At 35.9% G+C, this 26,874-nt stretch overlaps 1 protein-coding gene across 2 annotated transcripts in view; it reads left to right on the top strand.

The window, feature by feature from the left end:
• The window catches only part of Nos (Nitric oxide synthase), a 501,742-nt gene that overhangs the window by 455,074 nt on the left and 19,794 nt on the right, over positions 1-26,874 (top strand). For both annotated transcript variants that reach the window (XM_069813071.1, XM_069813070.1), the window contains 5 exons: positions 14,660-14,834; positions 19,113-19,242; positions 20,233-20,311; positions 22,961-23,142; positions 25,471-25,640. In XM_069813071.1, the coding sequence (XP_069669172.1) occupies positions 14,660-14,834; positions 19,113-19,242; positions 20,233-20,311; positions 22,961-23,142; positions 25,471-25,640 (736 nt within the window). The remainder of the gene's footprint in view (positions 1-14,659; positions 14,835-19,112; positions 19,243-20,232; positions 20,312-22,960; positions 23,143-25,470; positions 25,641-26,874) is intronic.

Here is a 26,874-nt window from a genome sequence, read left to right as displayed (position 1 = left end):
TGACTATACAGTCCTAGCCTTGCCCTATGTTTGTATATTCTGCACTTTTTTCTCGGATTCATATGAGACTAACGCAAAATGGAATTTCATCGTGACATAGGATAAACACAACACCCAAAATAATCATACGATATTTTAGATTTTTACAACCGTTGTGGACATTGCCAGAAGAAGAATTATGGGTTTTCAGACGCGTGTCAAGTCTCAGTATTACTAACATTTTTTAACTACACGCAGCTTTCGTCATCATAGTACCATTACCCGAGACCTTCTCTGGTTAGCCCATACAACTTAACCTGATTTAAAACAGTTTCGAAACATTGAAGGCAATGAGTAAATCTTATTGTTCTTTGGAACACAGAATACGCCCTAATCGGGATTTTGGTGTTAAAACTTCATCTTGGATGTCCTATATTGTTTTAAGAGCTGTTTGTTCTTAATTGTCACTCCAGCGAGGTCAGAACGATCAAAAGTTCCAATTCTTGGAGAAAAATTATGGTGAAAATTATTATTATTATTATTATTATTATTATTATTATTATTATTATTATTATTATTATTATTATTATTATTACTACTACTACTTACTTACTTATTTACTTACTTACTTACTTACTTACTTACTTACTTACTTACTTACTTACTTACTGGTTTTTAAGGAACCCGGAGATTCATTGCTGCCCTCACATAAGCCCGCCATTTGTCCCTATCCTGAGCAAGATTAATCCATTCTCTATCATCATATCCCACCTCCCTCAAATCAATTTTATTATTATCTTCCCATATACGTCTCGGCTTCCCTAAAGGTCTTTTTCCCTCCGGCCTCCCAACTAACACTCTATATGCATTTCTGGATTCGCCCATACGTGCTACATGCCCTGCCCATCTCAATCGTCTGGATTTAATGTTCCTAATTATGTCAGGTGACCATGTATGGTGGGTCCCTATCACCACGGCATGGCGCGTCCTCAGGTTGCGGATAGAGGAGACGGCCTCCAGATATGGAGGGTAGCTGCGAATATATTGAATAAGCAGTCGTGGACAGCCGATAAGGGGTGGTCCTCCAGCTTGGGGGTTGGGCGAAGGGCTAACAACCCATCACCGTAAAAAACAGCTTGTTACGAATTCCTACAGTAAGCCTCGGAATAGGACTGATTCTCTGGCACGACCACAGCAAAGGAATAAGGTTTTGAGATTTGGCACTTGGAACGTAACTAGTCTTTATAGAACAGGAGGGGTAACATTAGTAGCAAAAGAACTAGCTAGATATAGAATAGACTTCGTAGGAGTACAAGAGGTTAGGTTAGATGGGAATGGCATATCACAAATAGGAGATTACTTGTTGTATTATGGGGAAGGAAACAATAATCACCAATTAGGAACAGGATTCTTTGTACATAAAAGGATAAAATCAGCAGTAAAAAAGGTCGAATTTATCAGTGACAGGTTATCATATTTAGTACTTAAGGGTAGATGGTGCGACATCATAGTTATAAATGCTCACGCCCCTACAGAAGAGAAAGACGACTATATAAAGGATAGCTTCTATGAGGAATTGGAACATACTTTTGATCAGTTCCCTAGAAATCATATGAAAATTTTATTGGGGGATTTCAACGCTAAAGTAGGACGGGAGGATATTTTTAGACCAACTATTGGAAAAGAGAGCCTACACGCAATTAGTAGTGACAATGGAGTTAGATTAGTCAACTTTGCCACATCGAAAAATTTAATTGTCAAAAGTACAACATTCCCCCATAAGGATATACATAAATATACTTGGACTTCTCCAGATGGATTGACACACAACCAAATAGATCACATCTTGATAGATAAACGGAGACATACTAGTATAGTAGATATTCGAACTTTCAGGGGTGCAGACTGTAATTCTGACCATTATTTGGTGATTGGAGAATTAAGAGAAAGATTATCAGTAGCCAAGCGAGTAGAGCAACAAGTTAATATTACTAAATTCAATATTTTGAAATTAAAGGACGAGGAAGCTAAGCAAAATTATCAGGTCGAAATTTCGAATAGGTTTGCCACTTTAGAAAGTTCCGACGAAGTTGAGAAAGAATTAGATGTTAATAGCGTGTGGGAAAATATCAGAGATAGTATCAAAATTGCAGCTGAGCAGAGCATAGGTTATTATGAAACTAAGAAAAAGAAACCGTGGTTTGATGAAGATTGTTGCATGGTAGTAGAAAGAAGGAAACAGGCAAAATTGAAATTCTTACAGGATCCAGTTGAGGAGAAGAGAGATAATTATTTCAATGAAAGACGGGAAGCAAGTCGTACACTTAGGAATAAAAAGAGAGGTTACTTGAAGGAAAAACTGAATGAGGTAGAAACAAATAGTAAGAATAAAAACATTCGAGATTTATATAAGGGTATAAAGGAATTTAAGAACGGATATCAGCCAAGGGTAAACGTGATCAAGGATGAGAATGGTGACTTGCTTGCAGACTCTCCATCAATCCTAAACAGATGGAAAAACTATTTTGCGCAACTACTAAATGTACATAGGCCAAATAGAAATGATCGGGACGAAATTGAAATACAAACTGCTGAGCCATTTATACCCGAACCCACGCTTTCAGAAGTCGAAATTGCGATAGAAAATCTGAAAAAGTACAAGTCTCCAGGTATCGATCAAATTCCAGCAGAATTAATACAAGAGGGTGGAAGTGCATTATATAGCGAAATTTATAAACTTGTACTTGCTATTTGGGAAAAGGAAATTGTACCAGAACAATGGAAGGAGTCCATAATTGTACCTATTTTTAAAAAGGGGGACAAAACCAACTGTGGTAACTTTCGAGGAATATCACTTTTGTTGACGTCGTACAAAATTTTGTCCAATATTCTTTTGAGGAGATTAACTCCGTACGTAGATGAAATTATTGGGGATCATCAGTGCGGTTTTCGGCGTAATAGATCGACTATTGATCAGATTTTTTGTATTCGGCAGATAATGGAGAAAAAATGGGAGTATAAGGGTACAGTACATCAGTTATTCATAGATTTCAAAAAGGCTTATGACTCGGTTAAGAGGGAAGTATTATATGATATTCTTATTGAATATGGTATTCCCAAGAAACTAGTTCGATTAATTAAAATGTGTCTCAGTGAAACATACAGCAGAGTCCGTATAGGTCAGTTTCTATCTGATGCTTTTCCAATTCACTGCGGGCTAAAGCAGGGAGATGCACTATCACCTTTACTTTTTAACTTCGCTTTAGAATATGCCATTAGGAAAGTTCAGGATAACAGGCAGGGTTTGGAATTGAACGGGCTACATCAGCTTCTTGTCTATGCAGATGACGTGAATATGTTAGGAGAAAATACACAAACGGTTAGGGAAAACACGGAAATTTTACTTGAAGCAAGTAAAGCGATCGGTTTGGAAGTAAATCCCGAAAAGACAAAGTATATGATTATGTCTCGTGACGGGAATATTGTACGAAATGGAAATATAAATATTGGAGATTTATCCTTCGAAGAGGTGGAAAAATTCAAATATCTTGGAGCAACAGTAACAAATATAAATGACACTCGGGAGGAAATTAAACGCAGAATAAATATGGGAAATGCGTGTTATTATTCGGTTGAGAAGCTCTTATCATCCAGTCTACTGTCCAAAAATCTGAAAGTTAGAATTTATAAAACAGTTATATTACCGGTTCTTCTATATGGCTGTGAAACTTGGACTCTCACTCTGAGAGAGGAACATAGGTTAAGGGTGTTTGAGAATAAGGTGCTTAGGAAAATATTTGGGGCTAAGCGGGATGAAGTTACAGGAGAATGGAGAAAGTTACACAACACAGAACTGCACGCATTGTATTCTTCACCTGACATAATTAGGAACTTGAAATCCAGACGTTTGAGATGGGCAGGGCATGTAGCACGTATGGGCGAATCCAGAAATGCATATAGAGTGTTAGTTGGGAGACCGGAGGGAAAAAGACCTTTAGGGAGGCCGAGACGTAGATGGGTGGATAATATTAAAATGGATTTGAGGGAGGTGGGGTATGATGATAGAGACTGGCTTAATCTTGCACAGGATAGGGACCGATGGCGGGCTTATGTGAGGGCGGCAATGAACCTTCGGGTTCCTTAAAAGCCATTTGTAAGTAAGTAAGTAAATTATGTCAGGTGAAGAATACAATGCGTGCAGTTCTGTGTTTTATAACTTTCTCCACTCTCCTGTAACTTCATCCCTCTTAGCCCCAAATATTATCCTAAGCACCTTATTCTCAAACATCCTTAACCTATGTTCCTCTCTCAAAGTGAGAGTCCAAGTTTCACAACCATAAAGAACAACCGGTAGTATAACTGTTTTATAAATTCTAACTTTCAGATTTTTTGACAGTAGACTGGATTATAAAAGCTTTGCAACCGAATAATAACAGACACTTCTCAATTTAATTGAAAAACTCATAGAATATAGGAATAAATGGAAGCAACACGTTGAAATAATGACTCAAGAGCGTATTCCTAAATTAATATTCGACTACAGACCAACTGGTAAACGAAACATAGGTAGACCCAAGAAAAGATGGCTTCAACAATTTTAAAATTTATATACTTCATGAGACCGGAACGAGCCAAACAAGGCTTAAACCATGTGGCTGATGATGATGATTTCCCATATTTATTCTGTGTTTAATTTCCTCCCGAGTATCATTTATATTTGTTACTGTTGCTCAAAGATATTTGAACTTCTCCACCTCTTCAAAAGATAAATTTCCAATTTTTATATTTCCATTTCGTACAATATTCTCGTAACGAGACATAATCATATACTTTGTCTTTTCGGGATTTACTTCCAACCTATCTCTCTACTTGCTTCCAGTAAAATTCCCCTGTTTTCCCTAATCGTTTGTGGATCTTCTCCTAACATATTCACGTCATCTGCATAGACAAGAAGCTGATGTAACCCGTTCAATTCCAAACCCTCTCTGTTATCCTGGACTTTCCTAATGGCATACTCTAGAGCAAAGTTAAAAAGTAAAGGTGATAGTGCATCTCCTTGCTTTAGCCCACAGTGAATTGGAAACGCATCTGACAGAAACTGACCTATACGAACTCTGCTGTACGTTTCACTGAGACACATTTTTATTAATCGAACTAGTTTCTTGGGAATACCAAATTCAATAAGCATATCATATGAAACTTCTATTATTAACTTATTATTATTATTATTATTATTATTATTATTATTATTATTATTATTATTATTATTATCGGTGATGATTATGATGAGAATCGACAATCCCCCATGCGAATTGATAAACTGACAACGGCTTCAAAAACCGGGAGCAGTTTGTAGTATTTATCATCCACCTATAACAGGTGAGTCATAACGATCCATTAACAATATTGCAATCGATCAGTCGGTTTTATTGATAGCTGACTGATGGATGATGTTGTGGCCTTTAGTGCTACTCTTTGACTAATTGGATAGGCGACGAGGCAGTTTTATATGAGGACTTGACAGTTGAACGCAGGACATGGAGTGCAATCATAATATCATTACGAGCTGTCGGAGATTACTGACTGGATAGGATGCTGGAAACGTCATTACACTATTTATAATTACGACATATTTCCTTTATCTTATAAAATTACCTAGATGGTGTCTTTGAGAAGGACTAATAGCTCTGAGCGCATACTATTTTATCTTAAATTGTTATCATTTACCTATTCTTTTAAATATTATTAAAAAACCTATTTCGGTTTTGAGATTGATGCATTTGAGTGCGTGTCATTTCTAGTTGCCTAAAATAGAAAGCTTATAGAGAATATTCTGCAGCTGTGGTATAAAATTTTCATTTTTATAACAGGAAACATACTTTTCTTCGCAGTACAATCAAAATTTAGTATCTCCTTCCTTCAGTCTACCGCTGTGGAATAACGGTTAGCACGTCTGATCGTGAAACGAATGGGCCCGGGTTCAAATTCTGGTTAGGACAAGTTACCTGATTGGGGGTTATTCCGGGATTTTCCTCAACCAATTGAAGCGAATTCCTGGGCAATTTTCCTCGTTGGACCTCGGATTCATTTCGCCATCATTAATAATTCACATATCATCATCCATGCCATAGCCCAGGCTAAGTTCACGATGCGGAGTGCTGTACTTGTACAAGATCGCAGCCGTTCGGCTACCCAATCATTCATAGAATAGGAGTGGTAAGCACAATAAGCCTTAGGCTGCAGTGTAGGCTATCGGGTCTCTTCTTCGTAAAAGATCTCCTTTCTTCTGTGCTCACTTCATATAGACCTACATTTTATCATTTTTAAAAGAAAAACATAATCCACAACTTAACTTACAAGGCTGTTTTATTAGCTTATGTTAATTTAAACTAAATTATCATATTATGTTCTGTTTCTAAGAGAAGCAAAACCAATTGTCTAGTTAATTATGCTGTATAAAAAATAAAGATCAGTTTATTAAATTTTTAGTACCTGTGAGAGATTAGCCGATTTTCCACTTACAAAATGTTATTACAGAACTTCTTAAAGCGTATTGGAACAAAGAAATATTATTTACAGTAATATTATTTTAATGTACCGAAATACATATGATATTTCCATGCAGATATTCTGCGTCATCATACGATGAAAGAGTAATGGAACAGAGAAAAATTCTCTCCGGCCCGTTCCATTACTCTTTCATCGTATGATAACGCAGAATATCTGCATGGAAATATCATATGTACTTCGGTACATTAAATTAATATATATGATATGCGTAAATCACTTCGTGATTTAAGACGGCGCTTATTCCGTCGGATCCCGGCCAACTAGTCACTCATAACGAGTGCACCTCAGCACATGTATGGACTTCAGTCCTACGTTCATAGACATCTATAACGTAGTGCAGAGGGCGGCCACTAGAGGGAATCCAAGAGTTGGAACTTAAACTGAGACGATTCTGTCCGACGCCGGGGTGAGTATCCGGTGTGGCTTAGTGGAAAAAGCATTAGCAAATAGAGCTGAAAACCCGGGTTCAAATCCCGGCGCCGGAGAGATTTTTTCTCCATTCCATTACTCTTTCATCGTATAATTTACAGTAAATCAGTTCTAAATAAGAAAGGCTTATTTTTTATTAATTAATTTATGTTCTTCTTTCTCGATTGTGTTACTCTTGGTATTTTCACATAAATTTCTGCAATCAAACATAGATGGTTAGTAAAATCTTGAAGAAAACTGGTCAATAGTTTCATATTTTCACATAAAGAGAATCTGAATACTTTAAAATAAACTTTGTGAAATCCTAGACACAGTGCGTTCGTTTATTTTACTAGGCCTACTGCTAAGAGGCACTTCCTCAGCTATGTTATGAGACATTCTTATGCACATCACGCTGCTTACGCTAGATATAGACCAGAATTTCTCAACCGCCGGGCCACGGCTCGGTACCGGGCTCTGGCATCAGTCATACCGGGCGGCGAGATATTCTCCGGGAATTTGTCGTTTTACTTCTCTAAGCATTTTTCGCGAATAAATATTTTATAGTGGAAATATTCTGAGGAGGATAATAAAAACTCCAAATTTCAAAATATAACTAAATAACATGTGAAGCAAATGTCGGTGACCATGCCACTTATTTTTTCATGATAGGGAATTTTTCAGACTTGCACTGGTGGAATTTGTAACGTACTATAGGGGCGAAGCAAATGTTGCGGAGAATTTTTTCAAGATACTCCTGTTTCCCTCTATCTTTCCCCAACACTCTCATTTAATCTGTTATCTGCAATAGTAAAAATAGGTCGGGGTGAAGTCTTGGTGGTAGTACAGATCTCCGTTCACCATTCCTTCCAGTGCATCCTTCAATAGACAGTAGTTTCTTCTCAGCCGGTGACCCCACTCCATTTCGTTTCCTCTTCCTGATCAGTTTCAGCATCATTCTTTCTTCACCCACTCTTTCCAACACAGCTTCATTTCTTATTCTGTCTCTCCACTTCATGCGTTCCATTCTTCTCCATATCAAAGTCATTATTAAGGAGCGGATTCCTATGTAATTAAATATTTTTCTTGCGTGTGATAAAACACAATTAGCAAAGTTAAAAATTCCGAATGTCAAGTTTCAAGTTTAGAACCCGAATTTTATTTCACATAAAAACACATATTTTCACCAAAAAATTATGTAAATACATATTTTCAGGAAATCTAAATCTTGGAGTTTTTTTACTTAAATAATTTTTTACAAGAACTTTTAAATATTTTAAAACTAAATCAATTATATCACTCAGAAATACATTATCTTTTTAAGAATTCTTGGTGCTTCGTGTTTCTATGGGCTATGTGGTGTATCCGTGATCCATTTTTGTAATAGTATCGCCTCAAGTTCTGAGAACTGCTAGGTAGCATATCAGTGTTATTATATGAGAATAAATTAATATCGACAGAAGGAGAGATTTTGCAACACATAATTAGGAATGTTTATTGTTGCTGAAGATGATTTCATTCCGCGCTTTGTTTGTGAAACAACGGATAAGAGCTCGGGTATAAACATTTCTTAATTTAAACAAATCTCTCGCCTCTCGCTCATGCCTATGAAGTGAGGAAATACATCTTGTTATCGGACCATAAGCAAAAGCTGCGTAGTCGTCGCTATAGGAAGCTTTTCTCCAACATTGTCAGTCAGTAGCTAGAAACCTTTTTTTACGTTAAGACGTGTGTATATTAGCCTCTTAAGATGCCTAAAATCAAATCGAGTTTAAGATCGCAGTTACAGCAATATGTAGATGAATTTAAAAACATTTTCACTACCGACGGAAAAGTATTATTTTGCCAACATGTGGTAAATCAGTAAGTGCAGAACAGAGCTCTCAGGTAACCCAACATTTGTCTGGAAACAAGCACATTGACGCTGCTTCACGTGTGCATTCACGACAAAACAGTGGATATAAAAAAAATGTGTAAAGTTGCTCAAGTATTGGAGAGTGTGCCTGTAGGTGAAATTGTAGATGTTTGTGACATTCCTCTCTTTAAATATGCACGTCTGACGTCCTGTGATGTGGAAAGATCGTTTTCACAGTATAAGTCGTTGTTCAGAGATAATAGGCATGCATTTGTGATGGAGAATTTGGAAATGACCTTTGTTGTTCACTGCAATTCTCGGACTACTAGCATCTAATATTCAAGTGTGATTGGTGAGTTCCTAGTAACATTTTTTTGAAGCTAAGTAAGGTATTTTTGTTATATTAAAAAAAAAATTATTTTTAGCAAATATTTTCGTACTTTTTAGCACATGAAAATAAATCTATTTAAATTTTTAGCACATAAAAATCCGCTCCCTAGTAATTAAATCAGAAGTGTAAAATAACTAAAGTCCGATATTTAATTGCTCTATTCTTAGAAACTAAGGAACACAGAAAAATAAAAACAAATTTAGTTGGAAAACAACGAACTTGGTAACAAGTTTCCGACATGCAAGCTAACACGAAAAATAACAAGCAAATTAATTTGGAAATCCAGCATGATTGTGAACAAAGTAGCCAGAAGGAGCAGCAAGCACGCAGAACTGCCATCAGCGCCCCCAGCATGCAATCCATCACAGAAACACGCACCGTGGTAACTGGTCTTAAGGCAGATCACACACTATACCGAGAGATGTGTAATGTGAAGTGTGCGCCGAGAAATGCATGAAATCGAAAGCAGTGTTTTAAATGGAACGCCACACACTACAACGAGTTTCTCGCTAACCTCACTCGAGGTAAACACATTTCTCGCTCTGATCGCTAGCCCAGCGAATTTTCAAGACACATTCGGCCTCTGTCAATGATTATAATTACACGCAGAGATCGGGAAAACATTTTTCAGCTGTTTTGAATTCAGAAAACATAGCAAAAGTCTTCTAATATGTCACAGCGGCTCATTGAAATTGTTCAGTGTCGTGAGCTGCTGGTCTCACGTCCACATGCCGAAGCAGAGGTGGACGATCATCCAACCAGAATGGAGGTATCATGTCGTTAGCACGATGATCCCCCCAGCCGTTATATCTGGCTTTCGCAACCGGATTTCGCTACCTATCGTAGCTCCCCATGTGCATTACGATGCTGGGTGGGCACCGGTCCTATACACTGGCCGAAATTTCATGAGAAAATTTCTTCCCCCATAAGAACTCGAACCAGCGCGCATTCCGTAACGCGAGTCCTAGGCCTTAAACCAGTGTTCCGCAACCTTTTTTTAATCTTTGGCACACCAAAGTTAATTCCTAATTCATACTGGCACACCTACATTTTCAAACACAGAATTTGTACGGAAACACACACAAGTGATTAAAAACTTCCTTATTCCATGATTCGTTTCTGCTGTTAAGCCAAACATGGAACAGTTACCGTATACGCCACCATTGAAAAAAAAAATTACTGATAAATGCGAAAGAACACGCAAACTTTAAAACAGGGCTCCGACACTCTAAATGATGCTGTATTAAATGGTAAAAGAATTGTTGTAACCAGACGTGACCGGCTATATTAAAACTCACATATTTGGAGAACTTTAAAATAATATTTTCTTCAATTGTAATGTTTAAGCGCTTCTCTAAGAAGAAAAATACTTTACAAACTTGTAATTGAAGTTACATTAGTAAGAACATAACTATCTGAACATATTCTATGTCTCACAACATAATAAATCACTAAGAATTGGCTGTTTTCACCCATATAGTGAGCCTCTCTGTCTACAGCTGAACAGGAGCGAGAAGTGTTAGGAAGAACTCATTGTTCATACCCTTCTAAATATAGCTTGCCGCTGATAAAACAGTAAAAGCTATTTCTCATAACATTCTTCAAATACTAAAGAACATGAATTCATATTCATCTATGCCTAACTAAACAAGTTGAAATTTGATTTTTGTCCACCTAGATTGGGAAAATTGCACATTGTGCTACGGTCCGGAATATCTTCAGACATAATATGTTGCAGAATTTGGTGCTTACTGTATATGGATGAAAAATCTAAGATATTATGGACAGTGGCACTGTCACAGTGCTGTTTGGTATGTACTTGTCCGTCATAAAGACTTTTTGGACTGGCGTGTTACTTCGCCAGAACTTACTTCATGTAGGCCTGTGGCCCGCCGAAGTTGTGTGCAATTTGAAAATGGGTCACAGTCCTGCCATCTAACCTACAGTAAATAATACGGAACCCAAATCAAGCAAGTGAAGTGGGTAGGCATTATACTGTTTTCGCTGTAAGAAAAGTCCTAATGTAAACATAAGCACCCGTGATTGGCTCCCAGTCGAAACACTCACATGACGCAGCAAAATATAGTTCGTATTTGGAAACCATAATCTTGTATTGTTTGAAAATAAAAAATTGAATTCTAGTTGTTAAATACAATGAAACATATAACTTCACTTATATGTAAAATACTATGTAAAATAAAAGCTACTTTTATGTTTTGTTATGTACTATGAACGCGGATGAATACCAACAGTAATACCGAGGTAGTCTGTTCTTGTAGCAAGCTGGCGTCACTTGAGCTCGTATACTGTTTTCGCTGTAAGAAAAATCTTAATGTAAACATAAGCACGTTGCTGTCATACCCGTGATTGGCTCCCAGTCGAAACACTCACATGACGCAGGAAAATATAGTTCGTATTTGGAAACCACAATCTTGTATTATTTGAAAATAAAACATTGAATTCTAGTTGTTAAATACGATGAAACATTTAACTTTATTCATATGTAAAACGCTATGTAAAAGAAAAGCTACTTTTATATTTTGTTATGTACTATGAACGTGGATGAATACCAACAGTAATACCGAGGTAGTCTGTTCTTTTAACAAGCTGGCGTCACTTGAGCTCGTAGTTGTTTACGTAAACACGTGGTACTGAAGTATGGCTTTTGCATCCTCAACTGTCCATTGTGAAGACATAAGACTTAAACATAATTTAATTACAATAATTATAAAATAAGTGTTTCCTAAGCAAACGAATGCATAGTAGTGAGGTTAGACCTACTTGACGAGTAACGGGAAATGTTTAACATGAAACAGAATGTACAAAACAGTAGGCGGGAACACGTACTGAGAATCTATGGCGCCAAACAGCGGCCAATGAAGCCTCACTTTAGTCACGTGCTATTGTTTACATTATTTTTTTACAGCGAAAAGATTACAGTTGTTCACGTAAGCACGTGGTACTGAAGTACCGGTATGGCTTCTCCATCCTCGGTGTGTGTGGTTATTAAACATAGAGTGGAAACCCTCTCAAAAGCGGAGAAAAACAAATAGTCTTAAATGTATATAATAAGTTAAGTGAGTTTTAATTACAGTAATTATAAAGTAAATGTTTCCTAAGCAAACGAATGCGTAGTAGTGAGGTTAGACCTACTTGACGAGTAACGGGAACTGTTTAACATGAAACAGAATGAACAACAGTAGGCGGGAACACGTACTGAGAATCTATGGCGCCAAACAGCCAATGAAGCCTCACTTCAGTCCCGTGCTATTGTTTACATTAGGATTTTTCTTACAGCGAAAAGATTATAGATACAAACACATGTTGGATGTTCCGATCGCGGCTAATCATTGATCGATCCCGTTGTCCTGAACTTCTCCAGCAATCGAGAGACCCTGCTTTGCCGTACACTTCTGCCCCGATGACGTCTGTATCTCGAACAATATGACTGAAATGTGCTGGATTCCCACATACATAATCCACATGGTTGCTCTTATTGCCAGGAGCATATAGCGTAGAAAATCTGGAAGCGCATTTACAATAAACTCCCTGTAGACATTGCTTGTAAGAGTAAGATGTGATGGTAAAGTATATGGACCTGCCAGACAAGCACCTGAAATACCAAACAACGCATTCATCTTGAGCCGCTACTGCCGATCAGCCTGAAAAGTATTGAATGTCATCTTTCAATAACTTACAAATGTGGTATTTCAAGGCATATGTTTATATGACATATTTTTCTTGTTTTAGTGTAGATAACTCATTCTCAATGTTTGTTCCTGAATTTTTATTACATCTTGTATATAGTTTTGTATAAAATAGCTGCATGTAAGATATATTATAATAATTGCTTAATATTATTTGTATTTTAATTAAATTCGGCATATAGAAGTGATACAAATATTAGAAGTATAGATTCGAAGCGTAGATTTTTAACGAGTTAAAAGACGTTCATTTAAGCTGCTGTAATTTTCTTTCGACCTTTCTTCACATGAATCGGAACCATATAGCAATAAAGTTTATTCTGGCGTCTTTCTGCACAGCATTGTTTAATGTTGTCACTAGTTTATTGTATTGTATAAATTGTTACTGAAAATGTCATGTTATGTATGTGTATGTATTTATTAACACTACAATTGGGTATACACCCGCTGGCAGTGGTATATAATATAAAATAATATCATTATAATAATACAATAATTACAGTAATAAAAAATAAAATAAACGCAAATTTACTTCTAACTATAAATAAATAGATGCAATAAACCTAGGACTATAAATAAAAACTATGCTATAATAACGCCTACAATAAGCAAAAGTAAACCTAACCTATTTCACCCAACTATTACCAATTTAAGTAATTAAATATCACCTTAATTAATTACATATATTAATTAATTACATATCATCTTAATTAATTACATATCACCTTAATTTATTTACATATCAACTTAATTACATATCATCTTAATTAATTACACACGATACATACTCGTATCAACTTAATTAATTATATGACACAACTTAGTTGATCACACTCCACCTACAAATTACATTGTCAGTCTAATCTTTTCAACCTTTCCTTAAATGTATTGATTTTGAGAGGACCACCCTGAAAGATTGCCGCAGGTAAGCTGTTCCAGTCTACAATTTTGCGGTTAACAAAGGAAAATTTTGTCACGTCCGTTCTTTGTTTTCTACATTTAAACTTCCTAATATGATCAGTCCTGCCTAAGTATGAAGATGTTACTAATCTAGCATTGATGTCGGTCCATGCTTTGTGTCCCATTTGTGCCTTAATGCGGTGAGTCTGGTCTTTCGTCGCCTTGATTTGAGAAGTTCCCACCCTAAATCTTTTACTATCTCTTCACCATGTCTCTTTCCTATTTTGACATATTTTCTGCCTTGCGTTGGACCTTTTCTATTGAATCGATTTGGTTTTGTCAGTACGGATCCCACCCTACTGCTCCATATTCCATAACTGGGCGAACAAGGATTTTGTACGCTAATTCTTTTGACCTTCGGTTAGATTTCTTCAGAATACTCATAGAGAAATGTAGTGCTTTTCAGGCTTTCCTTGTGGTATTAGTGACTAGTTCCTCCTAACCCAGTTTGTTACTCAAATATATACCTAGGTATTTACAAGTGTTCACTTGTGGCACCGATGTATCATTCAGCTAATCTGAGACAAATTTATTTATGCGTTATACAGAAGGATATTGACTTACTTTTATTTACATTGATTTTCATTTTATTTTCTGTCGTCAAGGTTTCAATAACGTTAAGATCGTTTTGTAAGGCGGCGATATCGGATTCATCATTAATTTGTGTATAGTCTATATTACTTCCTTACTTATAAATGGCTTTTAGTCTATATTATATAGTCCTATATATTTTACTGTATTATTATTGTATCATTGTGACAGTCTGATAACACTTTTTTATTTTTTCTCAAGATTTGCAGTTTTTGCACTTGGATCAAGTGCTTACCCGAACTTCTGTGCTTTCGGAAAATACGTGGACAACCTGCTGGGAGAATTAGGCGGAGAGCGATTGTTGAAACTATCTCAAGGAGACGAGATGTGTGGTCAGGAGCAAGCGTTCCGCAAATGGGCTCCAGACGTCTTCAGTGTGAGTACTGAACATATCAATACATTACACACAGAGCTAAATCGTAGCATTTCACCACCACAGATCCGATTTCGACTCCTGCTGAGACAAAATGGCATTTGATGTGAACTAGAACTAACAAGCAAACATTCTGATGGGGGCAGATACAAAAGTTTTTTTTTTCTTTCACCATCTTAATAACGTCAAAAGAAATGCTTATACAAATTTTGGCCACTCGACCGCAATTACGTGGGCCGTAAAAAAAATAAGTTCGCCAGGGGCCTTTAACAGAAAGAAAACACCAATTCATTGGAAAAACGTATTGGAATAGACACAGCAATTGTTGAGGAGCTCTTTTTCAACATATTCCCCACCGAAACTGAAACATTTGTCATATCATGGGATCGACAGAGAGATCCAGACGGCTGTCAAACGCTGGTTCCGATCCTAAGCGGCTGATTTCTGAAACACAAGGATACGAAAATTGATCCCATGGTATGACAAATGTCTCAATTCTAGGGGGGATATGCTGACAAATAGCGTAACAATTGCTCTGTTTCAAATAATCTTTCCATGCAATTATGTTTTTTTCTGTAAACGGCCCCAGGAAAAATCTCTTTCTGGACAGCCTCGTAATTGCGGTCGAGTGACCAAAATTTGTATAAGCACTTCTTTTGATATTATTAACATGGTGGAAAAAAACTTTTTATCTGCCCCCATCAGAATATTTGCTTTGAGAGGTGTACGAGGTGTACGATCATCCATTCCTCCTCTACATTTCTTATAGTGACTGTTGTTCGCCAGGTGGATGGTACATTGGAAGATTAGATGTGCGCAGTGGAAGACTTTTAGAAATAAATAGTGTGAATTTGTATAACAGATATAATTAACAATAATGGATAACAATATACATGAATGATAAATGAAATAACAAATAAGTATGAAATAAGCGAATGAAAATATCACAAGTTAATCTGAACAAGTACCAAAGCGATATCTGAATCGTGAAAGTTTAACTAGACTGGGCAAACATACTTATAGGTCATAATACAATCTAATATGCCCATCTCTCAATAATCAATAACTGACCTATTAATCATCTAGTCATTAAAACACTCTCTGAATATATATATATATATATATATATATATATATATATGTGTGTGTGTGTGTGTGTGTGTGTGTGTGTGTGTGTGTGTGTGTGTGTGTGTGTGTGTGTGTGTGTGTCCAACTAGATATAAAGCTCAACACAAACGCCCAGTCAGTATACTAACTCAATACATGGCCCATTCAATTACAGATACCATACAATCTGACTAACCAAACTCAACGTACACATAAACTCAGTATAACACAAAAACTTTACCCAGTACGAAGCGTCACATGACTGATCACTATATAAATTACCAATATGTCTTACATAAACTATGCAGATTGGACAAACAACAATCTCTATACTTTACAACAAACAATACCCAAGAGAGAGAGAGAGAGATACGGTATATGATAAGTAACCGACGATAATTTCAAATCCCAATGATCGTTTGAATAGCAACGGAAAATCAATGCACTCGATTCCTGAATAGCGGCGTGGGAACCAATAATCAAAATGGAGTATGGAAAATACTAGAACAATTAAATGAGGCCCATACTATTCTAGTTCATTACAGCGTCAAAAAGGACGTAACCCAAAGATCGTAATCGCCACGCTATCACACAAACCGCCTTGGAACATCAAAACTTCACATGTCAAATCATATTTGATCAAGTAATACCCAATACAATATAACCTCATATATCACATAATATGTTACTCCACGTAATCACAATTACTTGATCCAAGACGTATCACCAGCGAGCGATTTTTCAAAATACGATCCAGCACAATCTCTCAAACACATACAACCAAAAATGAAAATATCACAACCGAAATTTACCTACTCCACTGATTACAAATCTGACACAAGTTGTAAGCACGCTAAATCACAAGATATACATCTGAAACAAGGTTCCATATAATCCGTAAATACTCAAAAGAAATATAATGAGACCCTATTCTCGAACAATCTATCACGATAAACTTAAGTTACCAAAGTAGAATAGAAAACAGTTCGAGCTCCATTTCGCGAGTGCACGTCAATTGCCTGAATGAAACTATCGATGCGGGCTGCAACTCTACCAAATTCAACTGCTGAGTGATGTTATCTCTACGGGGTCCGAGTCCTGAGTGATGTTATCTCTACGGCGTCCGAGACCCGAGTGATGTAACATATGACTGCACATAACCAAGTAAACTCGCTTTCCCCCTCTCCTCGTGAGACGTAATCAACCGGCCCATAGGATAATTTGGATAAGAAAATGAAAGGATTCATAGCGCTATCTATAATATGACGTCTGAGAGCGCTCTGACGGACGAAGTGACGTACTAGGTGAACAGCTACGATGTCGGGCACGGCTCAGCTTGTAAGACGATGTTGTTTGATATTTAGTCAACTGTCCGAAGACAGGACTGAACCTCACGAGTGATACCAACAAGGCACCGCTTATGAGGCAACTAGGCCAGAAGATAATGGGTTAGGGTGGCCAGTTCCTTTCCCCCTCTATTGCATATATCGCCGACTAGCTACATATTACACTAATCAGACTTCAGATGTGTACAAACAATATTATTATTCTTCCTCTGACACATATCGTCAAGTGAGATGTACTGCCTGATAATAGAACTACTGTAAGATGATAATGGAGAATATTTCCTGGGATTAATCTCTTACCTCTATATCAACTGACAGCTTCTCATAAAGGAGGTTAGGATTCAAATTTGAAATCCTGATAATATATTGTGCAACATTTCTTGTGGTCGAAGCGGATGTCGAGCAAGTTTCCTTCAAATATTCCTTTTGAATGTAATTCCTATTTAATCAATGCTTCATTACTACTGTATGTTTATTATTATTATTATTATTATTATTATTATTATTATTATTATTATTATTATTATTATTATTATTATTATTATTGCTGCACTTTGCTATTGGGCCTACCCAGTAGATGATTAATGTTGGTGTAGAATAAGAAACAAAGCTGTTTTGCAGAAAAACATAGCTCACAAGTTAAGGAATCGATCATTAGGAATAGAATATAGTTGCATAACAGTGAAAATTGGTGTAGGGTCAAAACAATTTAAGGGGAGAGGATGGTATTTTTTTTTTCACTTTTTTCCTATTTGGTGTAAAATATTAATTTTTTGTATGTAGAGAGCTCATAGCTGTGGCAACTCAACCAAATAAAAATATTTTGAAAAAAAAATATTTGGGGGCCCAAATTTGAAAAAAAATATATATACCCAATGCAGGATTGTACTAAAACCGATATATCTAAACCCTTTTTAAAGATAGATTCAAACAGTTTTTTGCATTGTATTTGCAAAAGCATGTTCTACAAACTGTCTGTAACAGAATTTTGATATTAGTCCCTACGTTTGTAAAATAAACAATCAAAATTTAATAAAAATTTTCTGATTTCCTTTCCTGCAAACAAACGGACGTATTTTTAAAATGAAATCAATTAACAAAATTCTGTTACAGAGAAAAGTTTCCTAATAGTCTAAAGAATGTGTGTTCTAAATTTCATGCATGTACTGTATCTTTAATAGTTCAGAAATTATATCTATTTTTGTCTGGCAATGTAGCAAAAAAATTAAGTTACTGGAAACCAATAAAAGCGGGCGTGTGATTTAAAAATCCATAGCGCAGGAGGTTTAAAAATAACGTTTCAACATCCGATAAGGGCACAAATACCCACAAAATGTTATGCAATGCATTCCACACATATCAAAGGGTATTTTAAAGAAAAAAAATGTTTTTGAAAATTTAATTTACCGGAAACAACAATAAAAGTGGGCGAGTGATTTAAAAATCCATAACGTAGGAAGTTTAAAAATGGCGACTCAGCATCCGATAAGGACACAATTACCCACAAAATGTTATGCTATGCATTCCACACATATCACAGAGTGTTTTAAAGATTTTTTTTCTTGTAAATTTACTCATTTTTCACCAAAAAATGCCATCCTCTCCCCTTAAGTTCCTTTTGTTAGAAATAAATATTACAGACGTATGTCTTTTAGATAATTTAACCCTTTCATTTTCATTTGAAGAAGATTACAAATGAACATATTGTTTAGACCTTTGTGAATGTAATATAAAAATCGATTTTCTTGTTCTTGAAATAGGAATTAAACGAAATATATTGTCTTCTGACACTACATTTTATATTGTTTTTCATTTTTTCATTAAATAGGTTGCTTGTGAGACATTTTGCTTGGACGATGACGATACGTTCTTGGAAGCTACGCTGGCATTGCGTTCGCCAACACTTTCGTCAACCACTGTGCGGTTTGTGGAGGCCAAGGAAGAGAATCTTGCCAAAGGTAGGTGAACACCTTAAAATCCAAACTTGCATTGTTTTTTATGCTAAACATGTTCAATGCATATGATAATAAAATTTCTCTATCGTTACTCCTTTATTATAATACCACAATTTCATTAACTCAAAAGAGGATAAGTGGTTTAAACGAGGCATTATACCTATACACAAAATTAAAATTAGAATTATTATAATTATCATTTTATCGCCTTTGTAATATCAAAGCGTCAAGATGAAAATTTTAATCATAAGTGCAGTTATTTGGAATCTTGTCAAATCTGAATACTTCAGTAATTTAAAAGGAATTCTGAATAAATAACTACAAATAATTTGCCATCATCTAGCTATATTCATGTAATCTCTTAAATTTACATCATCTCCATCTTTTCGTCGGGCGACCAGCAAATTTCCTTCCACGAGGCAGTATTGTAGGATTTGTTTAGAGATGCGTCCTCTTTCCATTCTTCTAACACATCTTTCCCAAGTGATTGTTTACATATTGTAAAATAGGTTTTATTCAAAGTTTTTTTTTTTTCAGAATTTATTCATTCCGTTTATGATTCCATTTTGTTACACCGTACGTCTCATGAGTTTCACTCTGAAGCAGTTATTCTTGAAGAATGTGCTATTGTAGTAACTGTCCATGCCTCGCATCCGTAAGACAGAAATGATCAGGCAAGAGTTATGTAAATGTTGGTTCCTGTGTGTTTTTGAAGTAGCTAATTACGGTTTCTTAACTGAATTTATAGCGATTAATGTATTTATTTACACTGCAATTGGACAAACACCCGGTGGCAGTGGCACAAACAATATAAACAATAACTTACACAATAAAATTACGATACACAGTACAATTAGGTACAATACAATAAGAATACGCAATACAATTATACAATAACTTCTGTAGTTTAAGTTAAACAAATACTTTCTATTGCGGTTAATATAATAAAACTGCGTAGGCTTAATTATGTTTTTATTTTCCATTGTTTCGCAGCGCTATCCAAATGTCACAACAGAAACGTCACAGCATGCCGACTAAACAGGAAGACCAATTTACACGGAAGTGACGCAAGGTTAGTAAATTAAATTTTATTCTTCTGAGGTATGCCGTCCACATTTCAGTGATAATTCCTCACAAACAGAAAATATGACTTCCTTTCACAATAGGACGAAATGGTTTTTCATACAGACTTTCAGCAGTTTAATATAAGGCACACTCGGCTAATTTCGCAGTATTAAGGTATTCTGTCTATAGTTATACCCAAAAATGCTTGAAAAAATTTCCTTCATGCAGCAGTAAATCACTAGACATAATTGTATTGGTTGGTATAAAATTTTATTTTTAATTGTATCTCAACAGGGAAAATCATCTAAAACATGAGAACATATATGTGCGTTTCAGGAACTCATGTAACTTCGCAGTACTGCTCGGGTAATTTCGCAGTAACACGCAATTTTCAAGAATACACTTTTTAGTTCAAAACATGTTTTAATGTAATCTAAACATCAGTATATGTTTACACACATGAATTGAACACACATTAACAAACCAGGCAATATAATTATATAGAAGAACTGGGCTTCAGTTATTAACATTAATAACAAGAAAAGGCTTGCATATTAACTGTAAATTAATAAATTTATCTAACACATATCTGCATTAAACATTATGCTAAAGATAGAAAAAAACATTATGACAATTTTAGGCCTAATCCGAATCCGTTTCCGCTGGCAAGACAATTGTTGTTTCTCCTTTCTCTGCCATTCATTGAAGGTGGACAGATTGCTCCTTAGGGACACAATTTTGTAAGGTTTGGTAAACAATGAAAACCATAAATTTCAAATGAGATTAGCTTGGTACTCAGTTCTGCTTTCTCATACACTTCCTAGCACATCATAAAAATTGTTAAAATTCGAGCGAGTTGAGGCTGCTGCTCTATGGTAGGACAGATTTTCTGGCTGGCGCATACTTAGCCCATAGAGATTCTTAAAGGAAGTTAGAATCTTCGTGCCAATCGAACTGCTTTGCCGGCAACTAGCGGAAACTAGTTAAGAAATTGAGTACCGGCAAAGGCGTATTACGAACAAACTATATTAGATAAAAGAACAAGCAAAGGTTCAAATAAATCATAAGAATGTGGACAATTCACTAATCATAGTGTGATAATTACAGTTCTGAATATATCGACATATACTGCCCAGAAACACACCACTGCAAATTTACTCACTCTGTCTCAGCAAATACACACCTACTAAAGCAGAGTTGTGTAACTCTCGCCAGAATGCATTGCAAAGGGATCTTCCTGCATGAAACATTCCCGACAGGTTCTGGCATTTATCCATATTTTTTGTAAGTTCAAACGAACACGGACAACTCCACAATTAACTAATATATGAGACACTGCGAAATTAGCAGAGTTTGCCTTACAAGTACCTTGCCTACTTCCGTACAAGTAAACATGTATCGTATTTCAAAGTTGAACCAAAACTTACGAACTCCGTTATAATTAAAATGAAATGTATCAAATAATAATAAATTAAAAATTAGAACTGAAATATCTTGTGTAATTAATAACAGAAATAATTTCAATATAGCCTAGTCATTTAAATAATGTTTGTGACTTCGTTAACGTCATAAAGTATGTAATCTAGTGGCTTCTATGCTTTCCAAATATCGCTGATTCAAGTGTGATAAGGTCGATGAATTTTTTTAAGAAAATAATTACGAATAAGGGTTTCTCCTGGAGTGAATAAAAACTGAGGAGTTTTACAATATTCGAAAGATTAATGTCGTAAACACAATTCTCAAAACGACTTTAAATTAGTAGACCTTACTTTCAGTTGGAGATTGTTCTTCTGACTAACTTTAGAAATAATAAACAATGTGAAATTATTTCTGATGGTTAACATCTTCAGAAGTTACTAATTACGTGTGGCAGGTGCCTCTATCTTAAAAACGCAATCATTGTTAGTCAATAGAGCACATGGCGACGGCGAAAGCTGTGGACTAAATACAGGGTTGTTTCTGATCTCTGATAACGAATTTGAATGACGTCATGTGCGCCAGGAGTCACACCGACAGCTGAATTGCGGCGAGAGGTGACAGATCAGTAGTGAATGATTTCATAATCAGAATGCACGGTGTATCACAGTAGCAATGCCCAAGCAATGGTCGTGCCAGAGAATCAGTCCCATTCCGAAGCTTATTGTAAGGTTTCGTAACAAGCTGTTTTTTACGGTACTGGGTTGTTAATCCTTCGCCCAACCCCCAAGCTGGAGGACCACCCCTTATCGGCTGTCCACGACTGCTTATTCAATATATTCGCTGCTACCCTCCATATCTGGAGACCGTCTCCTCAATCCGTAACCTGAAGACAAGCCATGCCGTGGTGATAGGGACCCGCAATACATGGTAATAATAATAATAATAATAATAATAATAATAATAATAATAATAATAATAAAATAAATTATTTCTGGAATTATAGTAAAAGAACTGGATATTCCTGAAAGAATCCTACGCCAACACCGTTCCTACCCACCACACATTTCACATGAACTTACCGATTTTTGAACCTGTGTCATCAGCAATAACCGTTAGGCTACCTGTACGCCTACTATAATTAGTACCATAAAATAAAACAAGGAAGTATCAGTAGTATAATAATTAATCGTGTGATGTTTTTGCTATAACAATATTGAAGCTTCTGATGCTATTTCAGTCGTGCTACGATGTTGCTAGAATTAGCATGTGACCTGCCTTACACGCCAGGAGATCATGTGGGAGTGTTTGCATGCAATCGACAAGAGTTAGTGGACGGAATTTTGTCACGACTGCAGACAACCACAGACCCTGACCAACCTGTCGAATTACAGATGCAGAAGGAGAACCATACTTCAAATGGTAAGTGAGAAAAGGAAGAAATTTCCTTGCATCACCTAATATAATTGAGCCATTCTTTAAGGCCCAGAATTCAGTGTCAGCTGCTGGTCAAAATTAACTTCTATTCATTCATTCATTCATTCATTCATTCATTCATTCATTCATTCATTCATTCATTCATTCATTCATTCATTCATCCCTCTATCCGTCCATCCATTTATTTATTTATTTACTTATTCACTTGTTTGTTTGCTATTTTATATATATATATATATATATATATATATATATACGGTCTTACTAATAAAAACTCTATATACAGACGTTTAACTATCTTATACTTATACAATGAGTAGCTCGTTTATAAGTCGTGTGTAAATTCCTTACTTATAATCACTACATACGTCGTGTATAACAGAGGTTCTCTGTTGCATCCGATAGAGCGCCCTAGTATGCCTTGTTAAGTATTGATAGTACAACTGGCTCTGATCGATTATCACACTATATTTTGGTCAAAGAGTACAAGCTACAGCAATATTATTCTAATTATTCTGTGCTCTTTGGTTTGTTCTCCTGTGGTTACAAGGCAACCATCATCATAAAAATGACAGTCAATACGAACAGCTGTTAGAGGGGCGGCCATTTTTTTCTCTATATACAACGCTTAAACAAAGGATTTCAGTATATAACTATTGCAAAGCAATTCCCATTGCATAGTTACAGACTGTTTATACATCAATCGCTTATGCATGATTTATTAGTAACGCCTTCTGCCCAACTCTGCATAAGTCTCGTATAAAAACTATACACGGTTTATTAGTAAGACGGATATTGTTTGCTTATTTATTTATATATATATATATATATATTTATATATATATATATATATATTCATATAATATATTTATTTGCTTGTTTGTATATGCCTACCGTATTTAATTATTTATTTATTTACTTACTTGTTTACCTACTTACTTTCCCGTCCTGTTATTCTTTTATGCATTCATTCATTATTCCTTTCCATCACCTGTGCACCCTTTCTTTCTATTTTCTTTCTTCAATTTTCTATTATCTTTTTTGTTATTTCTTAATTCAGTGTTTCACTCCCTTTATTCCATTTAGTCATTCATTCTTCTTTTGCTCCTTCCTTTCTTTGTCTTTCTTTTTCAATTAAAAATTCACTTGTTTATTTAGTAGGCTATTATTTCACTCAATTCATCCATTATTTATTTTTTCATTAATTATCCATTCTTTCTTTTTCCTTGCTTTCTTACATTAATGAATTCATCTATTCCCTATCTTTCATTATCTCCTTATTTAATCACCCTTCCTACAGTGAGGTTAGTTGGGTACGCTCGGGTTTTCGTCCAGAGCCGGCCCGGCTATCAACGTGTTGGTTACCGCGAGGAATACGGGCGTGTCTCCGGCACGTTTAGGCCTACAATGCTTAAAAGTTACAGTACGTTATCAAGCTCACATTCGTTGCTCAAAATGTTCTCCATTTACTCCAACATACATTTGACATCATTTTATGAAATTTGCAGTCATTCTCGCAAGTTCTTCAGCACTCGTAGAATTTATTGCATTTCTTATATTCTGTTTAAGTTCGTTTATGTAGTGAGGGTTTCTTACTTTCAGTAGGGCCTTAATTTAAGTAATTTTGTCACTACACGAGCAGAACTTTTGCTTATTTCAGTTTCCTGCGCTAAATGTCTGAGGGATTTTTGAGGGGTGTGTTTCAATCTTTCACCAATCTCGTCTAATTTCTCTTCCGACAGAACACGGCGTTCTTCTTCGGTTTTTCATCGTTTACTGAACCTGTCCGTACTAACTTCTTATAAAGTCTTTTTATTGTACTGGCAGTTGGAACAGGTCTCTTTGGAAACTTTTCCCGAAATTTCCGTCTTGTTTCCGCACAAGATTTTCGTTTCCGTATGTATGTATTGCATAGACTATAGGTAAGGTCACGTAATGAATAAGTCATTACAACAGTAGCCTATACGGAGCACTTTAAACTTCACTTAAACTTTTAAGATTACAACTTTCACCGCCAACTTACTTCTCACAACACAACACAACACAACACAACTAAAACCAAACTGCAGTGTCATTCATTGCTTACGCGCCGAATTGCGGGCGCACTATTTCCGGTGATCATGCTATCCCTTGACGGGGAACGTCTCCTGCAAAACCCGAGCGTCCCCAACTAACCTCACTGTATTATCTTTCCTTCCTCCTCTCCCTTCAAAATCTAGGAATTGAATGATACAGTAATCGAACTTTGATAAACTGTAACTTGTTTATTATTACAATAATAACATTGTTACATGAGAGCTGTTATATGTTCAGGAATTGTAAAAACTTGGGAGCCACATGAACGGCTACCACCGTGCTCACTGAGGACACTCTTCTCCCGTTTTCTGGACATCACTACTCCACCAACACCAAACCTTCTGCAGCACTTCGCCTCTTTAGCTACAGACCAAGAAGATCAGCGAAGGCTTACATTGCTAGCCTCTGTAAGTAAACTTCTGGAACTCTCAGTATATGCTTCATAAATCTAATGGAAAGGTTCGAATATTGTGTAATATGTAGGCCTACGGTCAGAAAATAACTGTTTCGAATAAAGGGTTAGTGTAAATCAAAGTATCTCAATTGAGGTCGCGGGAAAAGGATTGTGTTTAAGAGTCCATGTGTTAAATAAAGCTATAACCAAACCCTACATCACATCAAATTACGCAGAACACATTATCAACAATAATCATTACTACAATAATATAGAAACAGATATGGAAATTTTACACATCACACCAAAAAGTTCACAGTTAAACATCTTAGAACAATATGAAATATATAAACATACAATAACATATCCACAACATATACTTAATACACAATTACAGTTCAATACCCACACATTATTCGATGTCATGATACGTCATAACACACAAACAAGAGCCCCCACCATAAGAGCAACACACCCCACCCCTACAACCGACAAATGCACATCGCAGAATTCAAGATCACCAGTAATTCAGGAGACACTGATGAAGACATAACATCACGTCGAAACGGGCCGTGTGTCCAAGGTATATACCTTTTTTTTCTTAATTTTAACACTTTTTAACGTGTGACTAAACAGTTTTATGTTTTTAACAAACAAAGTTTTAACGTGAACTATAATCAATGAGGCATGTGTTAAAATCTCAGTGTTGAGAATTGGACCCTATTTTGGGTCTTTTGGAAGAAATTAATTACTCTTTCGCTTTAAATGGTTTATGACACTATTTCCGTTTATATTTCTAGGCCGTCTGTTTGAGTTGAACAAAAATACTACTTTTTCATAATAATAGTAACAACAACCAGTTTTGTTGACGTCGTACAAAATTTTGCCCAATATTCTTTCGAGAAGATTAACTCCGTATGTAGATGAAATTATTGGGGATCATCAGTGTGGTTTTAGGCGTAATAGATCGACTATTGATCAGATTTTTTGTATTCGACAGATATTGGAGAAAAAATGGGAGCATAAGGGTACAGTACATCAGTTATTCATAGATTTCAAAAAGGCATATGACTCGATTCAGAGTGAAGTTTTATATAACATTCTTATTGAATTTGGTATTCCCAAGAAACCAGTTCGATTAATTAACATGTGTCTTAGTGAAACTTACAGCAGAGTCCGTATAGGCCAGCTTCTGTCTGATGCTTTTAAAATTCACAGGCCATAGAGACTGACAGAGGGGAAAGATT

Source organism: Periplaneta americana, chromosome 16 (assembly GCF_040183065.1).
Source record: "Periplaneta americana isolate PAMFEO1 chromosome 16, P.americana_PAMFEO1_priV1, whole genome shotgun sequence".
Taxonomy (NCBI): Eukaryota; Metazoa; Arthropoda; class Insecta; order Blattodea; family Blattidae; genus Periplaneta; species Periplaneta americana.
Note: the sequence above shows the minus strand (reverse complement) of the source record. Positions and strands in the feature narration are given on the sequence as shown.